This window comes from Centrocercus urophasianus, unplaced genomic scaffold (assembly GCF_019232065.1).
Source record: "Centrocercus urophasianus isolate 14NV4802_14NV808 unplaced genomic scaffold, USGS_Curo_1.0 seq_19, whole genome shotgun sequence".
Classification (NCBI taxonomy): domain Eukaryota; kingdom Metazoa; phylum Chordata; class Aves; order Galliformes; family Phasianidae; genus Centrocercus; species Centrocercus urophasianus.
The window spans coordinates 10,450,247-10,461,828 of record NW_024884744.1 but is presented as its reverse complement, the minus strand read 5'-3'; the positions used below and the strand labels follow the sequence as shown (position 1 = coordinate 10,461,828).

The 11,582-nt window shown below is 48.1% G+C and overlaps 1 protein-coding gene across 3 annotated transcripts in view; it reads left to right on the top strand.

Annotated features, from left to right (window-relative positions):
• FGF12 (fibroblast growth factor 12) overlaps positions 1-11,582 on the top strand; it is an 81,760-nt gene that overhangs the window by 146 nt on the left and 70,032 nt on the right. Inside the window, exon 1 of one of the 3 annotated variants that reach the window (XM_042821019.1) lies at positions 680-891. The exons of 1 other annotated variant lie outside the window; for it this stretch is intronic. In XM_042821019.1, the coding sequence (XP_042676953.1) occupies positions 693-891 (199 nt within the window). In that variant the 5' untranslated portion in view covers positions 680-692. Of the gene's footprint in view, positions 1-679; positions 892-10,149; positions 10,296-11,582 lie in introns of those variants that run through there. One more of the 3 variants, XM_042821020.1, reaches the window with a different exon arrangement.

The window sequence follows — 11,582 nt, the reverse complement described above, 5'->3', positions numbered from 1 at the left end:
TTTTTTTAATTTAATTTAATTGCGTTGCCTCTTTTTGCTTTGTTCGCCGGCCTGGTGCTTTTTGTCGTGGCCGCTTTGCCTTCCCCTCCCGCCCTTCTCCGCGAGAGGAGTGGGGAGGGGGGGAAAAGAGGAAGAGGAGGAGTGCAAACAGAAATGCAGCGCGGCTCGCCCTGAGCCCGGCCGCGGGAGCGGAGCGGAGCCGCGGGACGCGTCCATGTGCGCGCAGTGCCGCGCCGCCCCTGGGAGCCACCGCGCTGGGGCCGGAGCCGGCCGCGGGCCGGGGGGGCTCTGACTCATCCCACGGCCCCTCGCCCCAGCGGAGCGGAGCCGCGCCGCGGGGATCCGCGGATCCTCCGCACACCCTCCTCTGGACACAGCAGCCGCCAGCGGACCTTTGCGAGCGGGGCGGCCGCCTCTCGGATTTACAAGGCGCGGGGCACCGCCGGCCCGGCCGGGATTTGCGCTCTCCGGGGACGGACCCATGGGCGGCGGGGTCCGGCGGCCAGCCATGGTTGTTAGCCGGAGCGCCCCGCTCCGCCTGGCCGGCTGAGCCCTCCCCGCTGCCGGGACTCGGGGCCGCGGCGCGCTAAGCGGGGCGTCCCCGTCCCCCCGGGGCGCGGCGGCGGCTCGGCCCCAGCACGCTCCCCTGGACCGGAGCGGCGAGGCGAGGCGCGGGGGGCCCATGAGCGGCGATGGCAGCGGCTATCGCCAGCTCGTTGATCCGGCAGAAGCGGCAGGCGAGGGAGTCCAACAGCGACCGGGTGTCCGCCTCCAAGCGCCGCTCCAGCCCCAGCAAGGACGGGCGCTCCCTCTGCGAGAGGCACGTTCTGGGGGTCTTCAGCAAAGTGCGCTTCTGCAGCGGCAGGAAAAGGCCGGTGAGGAGGAGACCGGGTGAGTACCGCGGGCCGGGGCCGTGGGGACCGGCTCCGCTCCCAGGTGCCTCCAGCCGTCCGGGGAAGGGCTTGCTCCGCGCTCAACTTCGCCCGGGCGTTGCGGTTCCCCCGAGCTGCGGGGTCGCTGGGCTCAGCCCTCCGCCGCAGCCCGAAGGAGGAACCCAGCGGCTTAACTCACGGTCGTATTTTCCCACCTCCCACTAGGTTCGCTTTTCAAATAATGTGCTCTTATTTTCTGCATAGTGACAAGGGGATCGATAAGCGGAGGATCAATTAGAATCGTGGCCATTTGATATCTCGATCCCTCAAGTGCTGCTTCTTGAGCTGAGTTGCATGGGGAATTTCCTTAGCTCTGAAAGCCTTCCAGATGGCAGCTGCATGACTGTTGCACATAATACCGAGCTTGCAAGAGCCTAGAAATGCATTTTGGGACAGCCTTCTGTTCCTCTCTTTCCTTTATTTGTTTGTATGTGGGCTTAGTTTCCATTCCTTGTAGAAAACTTCTGCGCTGATGTACGTGTTGCTCACATTCCCATGAAGTCCCACCACCCCCAGATTCAGTTCTGAGCAGTGCACTCAGGTGTCCTTGGTCAGCATGAGAACTCAGCACCGGGCAGGAAAAGGCCCTTCCTGAATTCTCAATGGAATTACTATTCACTTCTTCCTTTCTTTCTTACATTGCTAGAAACCACCACTCAGAAAAAAAAAAAAAAATAAAGTAAAACACAGCTTGCTTTGAGAAGCCGGTGTGAGCAGGTCCTTTCCTCAGGTGTTGGTTAGTATCATGGTTAAGTGTGATACACACGTACTCATCTCTTAGGGATGGGTCGTCAGCCTGAGTAGTTCTCCCATATTTCCCATATATGTGCACCTTGCAGCGAGGTGTTGGCCAGCCGGTGGCTGCTCCTGAGGCTGTAGGCTGAGATATGTGACCAGCACTCAGAGGAGGGACAAAAACAGGGAAAACCTCTCAGGTAAAGAGGCCATTCATGGTTGGTTGTGATTGAAGGGGGAAGAAGACTGGGTTATTGGGTTGTTGCCAGCATCCCCCATGCGCAGCCCGTGGGGCTGGGGCTGTATTCGGCTAGCAAAATGCTTCAAGACTCACAGTGCATGTGGTTAGGTTGCAAACCAGACTTATTAATGATCTGTTCTAAAGCAACTGCCAAGAGAGGATGCAAAATATTTGAAATACAGGGTGACTTGACATATTCAAAGGAAAAAAAAACAATGTTGCTTTTTTCTTAATTTGTTCATCTTACTGTGAGTGGTAGCTTGTGGACCATCCTATATCTTAATTACCTTGTGAATCCAGACCATAAAATGGCTCTTTCCCAAGGAGTGTTCTCATTTTATCTGAGGAATCCCTTTTTGTGGGATCAAAAGTGGAACCTGGGACTCTCGCTGATGGAACCTTTTCTCATTCCTCTTTCCTCCCCATCTGCTATTGAGTGACATCCCTCAAGCCGAGGACTCAAAGAGTGGAGACCGTAAAAACACAGAGCCATTAAGGTTGGAAAAGACCACTAAGATCATCGTATCTGATGGTCAGCCCTCAACCCAAATCTAGACCCGTTTTCTGGATTTCAAGATGCTTCATTGCATTAAAGTTTGGGTGACTTTTACTGTGGGATGTGGATGGGCAGTCTTGTTACTGGTCCCATCCCATTGCTCCCAGCTGCAGGTGTAATTCTGCTTCCTTTGGATTCACTAAATGCCCATGAAGAATCACTAAATTCTAAGAATTCCCTTCACTCGCATGGGCTTTCTTGCTAAGGGAGGTGTTCAATAAGTTACACACCAGAGTGATTTAAGGGAGACTTTTTATTGACTAAGAGGAAGGATCAATGCTAGTCAGTGCTGTAAAAATAAAACTGTTCAGTCTTCAGAGCTGACAGTCAGTCACTTGTAACCTGCGCCGTATTCCATTTATAAAATTAAGCAAATAGAGAAATTAATTTGCTTTTAAAAAAAATACCAACTGCCCAGTTCCCTCTTGTCAGTCTTCAAATGAAGGGTTGTTCTTCTGGTGTATCCCACTCCCGGGCTCAGGTGTGCTGCTCAGGGGGTTGCATGCTGCTGGGTTTGCTGCCATTCTCATTATTGGTGCCGGGGGTGTGCTGTGCCCTCGTTACTTATTCATCGCAGAGTCGCTGCTGTGCATAGAAAATGACATGCAAATGAATTGAAACTAGTTTAAAGAAATGTGCATACATTGTGCAGTGACCCACAACCCCAGTGATTATGTGTGCTTAATGATATGCAGCTTAGCACGGTGAGAGGAATGCGAGAAACACCCGTGTTCAAAAGGGGTAGATCCCATTTGGAAGTGGCACGCTGCTGGGGAAACTGTTGTTACCTTCCTAAACATGACCTTGTTTTACAGCTGTAGGGAGAAACTGTTAAAATACTTCACTCTGACAGAGCAATATGCATCTACAGTACCTGGCAAGCTCTACTAAATGGAGAGAGTTCACCCCGTTGTGCAGACAGTGAAACCAAGGCAACTGCTCGACACAGAGCCCCAGTTCCTCCCATCCACCCCATGTTCTTTGCACACTCCCCATGGTCTTTGCCTCTGTAAAGGAATGGTGTGAGCTTATGTCAATTAAGTGTTTATAATAAGCAACACAGTGCTGCAACTGAAACATCCAGGAATGGCGCGTGTGAGCAGAGCTGCGCTTGGCGCTGGTTGGCACCGCGTGCTCCACTTCTCAGTTCTCCTGTTGTCATAGGGAAGGGACAGCTCAGAGCTGGGAGAAGTTGGGGCTGGCTCAGCCCTGGGCGTGGGCAGCTTTTTGGAAGCAGGTCCATGCAGGGACATGTTGTATAATCAGAGCTCTGGGTGCCTGGGGAAAACAGGCTGTGGAGACGTCTCGGTGGTCGGTGGCAGTAAGCACCATGCTGTAAAGCCTGCACTCGTTTCATCCACCTTGTGATGGGCAAAGGCGGCTCACCCAGCATGGTCTCCTTTCTTTCCCATGTTCTTTTTCGTTATCTTTTCTACACGCTTGGCTCTAAGGTACGACTTGTCAGTTTGAGGCAGGCCAACTAAGGACGCCGGTGTGATGGACGGAGCTGCAGATTTGGACTCATGGGCTGAATCCCATTCTTGTGAATTCATACAGGCTCTCGGCAGCAGTTGTGCAGGTACCAAGCAAAATGTGCATATGCTGAAGTGCACCTGCACAGTTATATGTATAAAGTATGGCTAGAAAAGGTTAAAATACGTATTTGGTTCTGACCATAGGAACTTGCTGGAGGATTGCAAAGTAATTAACGTGTGGCATGGATTTTTGGTGCTGTGTCAGGAGATTTAACCTTTGATTAAGGCTTGATTAAGAACAACAGATCCATGAGTTGAATGCATAATACTGGGCATAGCTGCTCTCCCATGGCTTCTCTGCCAACAAATGGTGGAACCAAGTGTATTCATCCCCTTGTGGCTGAACTGAAGCCTCCAGGCATGCTCAGCTGTTCAGTAGTGCTAGCACTGGGCTGGTGGGTGCAGGTTGTTGAGCATGCTGTTGCTTCATCACTCATCTTCACAGGCAGAGCTCAGCCCGAAGCTATGTTCTGCAGCACCAGCCATTGCAGAGCATCATCTCCATCTCTTTGGGCTTCGCTTCTGTAAAAGGGTTTCCAGCTCAGAATGCAGAGTTTAGGGTCACAAACAGTATTTTTTTCTTCCGTCAAGAACAAAAAAAACAACACTGTTTTTTTTTCCTTTTTTTTTTTTTTTTTTTTTTTTTTTTTTTTTTTTTTCCCACTGTCTGATGTGTATTCCATGTTTCTCCAGGGAAAAGATGCTTTTCCTTAAGGAGATCTAAAGGCATCTTCCAAAGTGAAGGAAATAGCTCAAGTGTAGAAAAAAAAACAACCCAGTAACTTAAAATGGCTTTTCCCTTTGCAGTATTTCTCATCTTGAATAATAGATGAAGATTTGGAGTTTTATATATATAAATATATGTAGATATCTTTGCAGCAGTATAAGTGAAACACAAGAGCAACTTCAGCTGAAGGACACGGAAGGACCTTGTTCATTCACAGATTTATCTGAACATTTGAGAAGTCTGTCTATTTTGTAAGCTGTTAAATTCCCCTGAGTCCATTGGATCACAGAATCATAGAATGCCTCGAGTTGGAAGGGATCTGAAGGATCACCAAGTTCCAACTCACTGGTGCATGCAGGGTTGCCAACTGCTAGATCAAGCACCAGCTCAGGTTGCCCAGCACCCAGCCCAGCCTGGCCTTGAGCAGCTCCAGGAATGGAGCAGCCACAGCTTCCCTGGGCAATCTGTGCCAGCACCTCACCTCCCTCTGTGAAAAACTTAGCCAACATCTAATTTCAATCTTCCCTCCTTTAGATTAAAGCCATTCCCCCTTGTCCTAACACTATCAACCCCTGCAAAAAGTTGATTTTCCTCCCTTAGATATTGGAGTTGAATCCTTTCTGATTTCATATGGAGTGAAAGTGATGATTGAAGCTCATGGAAGAAGCACTTTTGTAGTTCTCCATTCATTTTTTTATTGTCCTTGCTCACTTTTATGGTCATTGCTCTCAGTGGAGCTGCAGTACTCGACCAACCCAAGGAATTTGGCCACTGTGGTGTCCCAGAGTTCAGGGTGTATCTCAATGTTTCTCCACGCAGTTTGTGTATGTGTCTGTGTACATGCAGCGGGGGGATGCCATCACACTGCTATTCTGTAGGGTTTGGTGCTGTCCTCCACCAGCTTGGGCCAGGGATAAGGTGTGCTTGGAGGCAGTGACATTGCCTTGCTGAAAAGAATCCTACAAGTGCTGGATGAAGGCACGTGTGCCAAGTGTCTGGTGCTAATGAGTGCACAGTAATCAGGAGTAGGGAAAGGTTCCCTTCTGCTTGAGACAGCTCAGCAAATAGGTTTTGTTTTATCAGATTGAGCCGTGGGGGTGATATTGCACACATACATGATTTCCAAATGCGGGGAATCGGAAGCACTGCAGGCTGCTGGGTTGCTCCAGAACATGGAAAACTCATCTGCAACCCACTTTGCAGCACAGGCTGCAGGTGAGCACATCAGTCAGCATGCACACTGTGCTGCTGCTGGGCTGGGTGTAGTCCTTGCCAAGAAAAACCATAGAAATCATCCAGGCAACAAAAGGCATGGGTGCCTGTTCTCCCCATGGCCTCAGTGGGAGCTGTGCTGGTGGGAGCAGTGAACACTGAACACTGCTCACTAGCAGAGGGGATTCATCATTAAAGCAGTGCAAATGAGTGATTCCTCCATGGACAGCCGAATGGAAGCCAGGGAAAAGAGGTCCATGAGGGATTATTCTTCCTCCCCATAGAATAAAAAATCCATATACATCAGTTTATCATTGACTTATCTGTTGGTTGTTTTGGTGTTGTGTTTTTTTTTAAGAAAATAGTTTAATTTCACGTGTTTATTTTTTTAACCTTAAGATGTGCTCCTAAAAATGTTCTGAAATAATAAAAAATAGAAAGCTTGTATTCCAAAAATACCAAAATGAAGTCAAGATTTTTTTTCCTCTCTTTCTTCCTTCAGTCCTTCTTTGTTTCCTGCCGTCCCTCCTTCCCTGCTTTGCTGAATTCAGCATGAAGTTAGAATAATTTCAGCAGAGCAGATACTGCATATTTTATCAAATTATTCTCACAGAAGGCAAACACCATTGTCTATTACAAGAAAACTCAACAGCCCAACTTGGGCAGTGAGGAGAGAAGAGCTGCTGTGGGAGCAGCATCACTGCTGTGACTGTGTTGTTGTTGTACCTCAGCTCCTTACCTGGGCTGCAGGCACTGCAGCCTATCAGGAAACTGTATCCTTACAGTCCCTGATGTAGTGCAGGTTTGTCTCCATTCCCTAGCTAACAGAACTCTTCGTGTTAACACAGTATCCTTCCAGAGCATAAGGCAAACTGCTACATCTACTGTTTTCCTTTCACTGCTTGTAGTGGAAGCCTGAAATAACTCAGCTTTTCTGGAGGCTGCTTGTGCTTTGCATCTGGGTTGCAAGTTGCAGATGCACTTTGTTCTCCTCACCCAGTGAATGACTCTGGCAGGGATTCCTGGAATACGTTGTTTTTAAAGGAGTATTTGTGCTTTGACAGAAGTTGGGGTCAATATTCCTTTTTTAAGAAGAAAAACTTGAAGTCTTTCAGCATTTCAGAGTGAAACAAAGGAAGAACAGAGCCAGGTCTTGGGGTTAATAGAACAAGCTCCCTTAATTGATATTTATCTAGAACAACATCATTTGCTGCCCTCCGCTTCTGGCTGCATGCATGGTTTCTTTGCTTAGCAGTTGCCACCCATATGACCAGAACTGCCAAATAAATGCGTTCCCTTCATTCCCCAAAGCAAACAGTTTGCAAAAGGTCAAGTTGTATGGGATTGCTGCAAGTGAAGCCAGGCTGCAAAGAGCCAATCTGCGTCTTCCAGAAAATTGAAAAATGAAGAAATGAGCATGAAGGCACAGCAGTGCTGACTTCCAGATATTCCAGAGCCCACCGGAGATGCAAGCAATGGACCATCTACTTCATCCCAGGCCAGTCCTTTCCCTGGCACAGGTCCTGTAACCAGATCTGGGTCTAATTGCTCTCTGAGTGCACCTCACATCTCAGTTATTGATCTTCAGCCATTCGTGCATGCATCCCTCAGGGGCTGACATCACGCTCTAGTGGGGATCGTCTGTGACAGCGGCTAAAAGAGCTGGCAGAGCTTGTGATACAGCCACCAGTGCTTTTCCAGTGTGACTGTATGCTCTTTAGGACAGTGTCTTCCTGCCAGACAGAGAGCTGGGGCTGTTTGGCCTGGAGAAGAGAAGGCTGTGGGGAGAGGAGACCTGAGAATGGCCTCTCTGAACCCAAAGGGGTATGAAGGAAGGGGACAGACTCTTTAGCAGGGACTGCTGTGACAGGGCAAAGGGAAATGGTTGCAAACTAAAAGGGAGGATATTTATATTGGATATAAGGAAGAAGGTTTTTACACTAAGGATGGTATGGCACTGGCATAGGTTGCCCAGAGAGGTGGTGGGTGACCCATCCCTGGAGACACCCAAAGTCAGGCTGGACGGGGCTCTGAGCACCTGATGGAGCTGTGGGTGTCCCTGTTCATTGCAGATGAACCTTGGACCAGATGGCCTTTAAAGGTTCCTTCCAACTCAAATGATTCTACAGCGAATCTCATTCCCAAGATGACAGCAGATCAGCAGGGGTGAACCTGCTCGTCCCATTGGAGACCTTGTGGTCATCCACCATGGAGAGCTTTAGGTGGTGGGAGGTGTGTGTCATGGCTTTCTCACACCATGAGCGTTTTCATTGGCTCCAGTGCAAAATTAAAATTGTTCTGCAGGCAGATAAAGTGTATTTTCACAAAGCAGAAGGAAAGAAAGAATTGGAACCGCATGTCAGGCTTTGACTGTTTTTAGCATGATCTAGCCCTTTGAAGTGTAATCTTGTTTCAGACCAGAGCGTCAAAAGCATCACATTTTCTGTATGCACATTTAGATGTTCTGTAATATTTGTTGAAATTCAGTAATGTGCTAATTTTGGGTCCAAAATGCTCAGAAACTGCTATGGGAAGGCTTTCTCACTGCATTCGTGCAGTGAGGAAGACAAATCTCGGAACATCGTATGTCTGTTTCTAGCTTTGATTTTTTCCATGTCTCAGACTCATTACCTATTAAGCAAAGAAGTCCAACACCTGTCATCCCTTTGGAGAAATGCATGGTGGATACAGCAGGGAAGGTTCTGCTTTGTCCCCATCTTTGCAGGGTATGCATGCTGAGCTCAGTTTTCCCCCAGCCCCTGAGCTCTGCAGGTTGGAGGACACCCATTTGCTAAATACTCGTGCATGAATTTTGCTCCCAATGTTTCTGCTTTGCAGCAGCCCACTTGGGAGCTGATCCCAGAAGAGAAGCTGAGTGCTTGGTCTCTTTGTGGAGTCACGTTTACACTCAAATGAAATGTGATCCGTGATTGTGGGCTCACACATAATATTTATGCTATCTTCTGTTTCGCTCTGGGTGAATATTGCTGTAATTTTAGCTAATTACACAAAACGTCAGGAAAAATTGCAGAGTGTTCCTCAAAATAAATAATATATCTTGTGTGCTCTGCTGCCCATACTTATGAGCATGCCTTAACCTTCAGTAGCCAAAGCACTGACTGTGCTGGGAAATGAAAGCTTAGGAGTTTTAGCTACAACTTCTTTTCCATTAAAATTCTCATATTTTTCTGATATTCTTCACTTGAAAAGACTCAGCTTGCATAAAACAGGGAACAGCCCTATGTGTCTCCTTGATGCTTTCAGTTCTTGTCAGGCTTTGGTTTTCTCATCAGAGCTGGAGTCAGTACAGGTGTATAAGATTGCACTTTAAGGGGAGGTGCTGTGAGAACTTGACTGCTGCTGAAACACAGTGATCAGGAGAACAACAACCAGGTCCTTGGGGAGTGGAAAACAATCCTGGCAGTGTAGATGTAAGAAGAGTTGTTTTTCACCTCTCCAGTCAAATAAAAGAATCTTGTGGGGAGGAAAGGATTCCAAGCTGGTGCAATATTTCATTCTACTTAAAAGGAAACTTTTATCTCCAACTCTTTTAAAATCCTTTTTTTTTTTTTTTTTTTTTTCTTGTTCCATTACATTTCCAAAGAAAACCTGTTAAAAGGAAAAAAAAAAAAGAAGTCCACCCATTTCTGATCTCTCATTTTCTCCCAGTAGTGAGATGGAGTTTGTGGATAACTTCAGCTGCTCTCCTTCTGAATTATTGAGTAATTAAAATATTCAGCTGGCTAATTTTACCTGGTGGTAATCAGCAGCTCTGTGCCAATAGCTGGTGGCAGTTGGACTATCACCTTTCTTCCTCTTGTCATCCCTGTGCTTTCAGCTATGGTCTCATTGGAGACCACTTCTGGCCCAACAGCGCTGGGAATGGTTGTGCCATCCCTCCCTAAATTGTATCCAGGGGCTGCCTAGAGCAGGCAGCTCATGTGTCCTCTATGCTGGTTTGGTGTTTGCCTTCTGTGAGAAGTGATGCAGGATTTTGGACTTCTTTGAGTCCTGGACCTGCGGTGGCTGTTGTGTGGGGTCAGGACCTCAGGGACTGGGTGGGCCATAGGGTGACAGCTGCTTGTGGGCCCCCAGGAAGAGGGTGGTCTGGGAGAGGCATGCAGCAGTGGCCTGTGGCTGTGCCCCTCTTTTCCAGTGCTTTATGTGGGTGGCTGCTTTCTCTGCCCCTTACCTCATGCTTTTGTTAATATCTCTCCAAAGCTGATTCCCCAGATATGGGAGCTCCTGCGTGAACAGCAGTGAATGCAAACACATCCTTTCCACCTACTCTACAAATGAGCAGTAGGCTTCCCTGGAGTGTCCCAGCTTTGTACAGCAAAGCTGGCGTCGTGCAGAGGTTTGTATGTGTCGGCTGCTTGGTACAGGGGTGTGGGCAGGAGGCAATGGTGCTGGAGGGCTGATTGCTGTTCCTCCTTGCAGATATGAGCGCAGGAGAGGAAATCACTTCTCTGGATGCTCTTTTTGCCTACAAGTACCATTCTGCTCTGGTGACTCAGTGGCAGTGACAGGAGGTGATTGCTTTGATGGGTGCTGTCAGCAGCTCGAGCCCATCATCCCTCTGAGTTAGGGAAATGTCATTTTTGGAAGCTTGTCCTTCAAATGCAGAGGCCGTCCCTGTCAGCGCAGCCTGTTATTTCATGTAATGTACCCTGAAAACACCAGTTGTCTCTCAGTAGTTATTAGTCCTGGGTGGAGATTTGCACTTGAGATGAGCAAATACACAAGTGTATCACATAGCCCTGTTGTCCTGGAGTCATTTTCTTCTCAAAATAAATTCCCCATAATTAGAGGAGACCCTCCAACCTTGTAATCACAACACTTTGGAGCTGGGCAAGGCCTTTGTTCTGCATCCCTGGGAGAGCAGCCAGGATCAACTGCCTGGTGATGCTGGGGGCATTTTGCCCATCAGAAAAGATTCCTTAATATCATTCGGTTGCTCTGTTTACTCCTCTGCATCCATCACCCAATCCTCCAGGCCAGCTACTTGTGATGGAGCACATCCATCTGGTCACAGTCACTTTGCTGCCATTTTTTTTTTGCTATGGGAAAACACTTTATGGGGCTGGGAAATGTCCTCCTTGCTTCCCCGTTTGGGTGGCTTCAGTGAATCATAGTCATGAGCTGAGGTGCAGAACTTACGCCGACTGTGATGTGTTCAAGTGGAAACAATCACTTGCTTCATTTTAATTCCAAACACCCAAGAGAACTTAGCAGCTTCTGGGTGGGAGCAAAATAAAGCACATTTTTCTCCTGCAGTTTTCATCTTTTCCTCCCAAAGCTCCATGCTGATGCCTGTCACCATAGTAATCTGCATGGAGCTTGCTGGTGCATTTGTGTGCTGAGTTAGTGCAAACCTTCATTAACTCTGCTTGCAAAGGGAGATTTTGGTGCTCATCTCTGTCAGCGTGTGTTTGCAATAGTTGGCTTATCAGGTGTTCTGGAACCTGTCCTTCTCAGGGGAAAAGAACTGCAGTTTCTGTGGTGGAACTTTACCTGTGGAGCTCAGTAAATTAGGAGTGGTTTATACCCTGACTTGAGTGCAGGGTTTGCTGTGGATATGAGTGCGGTTGGATGAGTCATAAATCAGCCTCACAGTGTAACAACCATAGCGTGAATGGGAGAA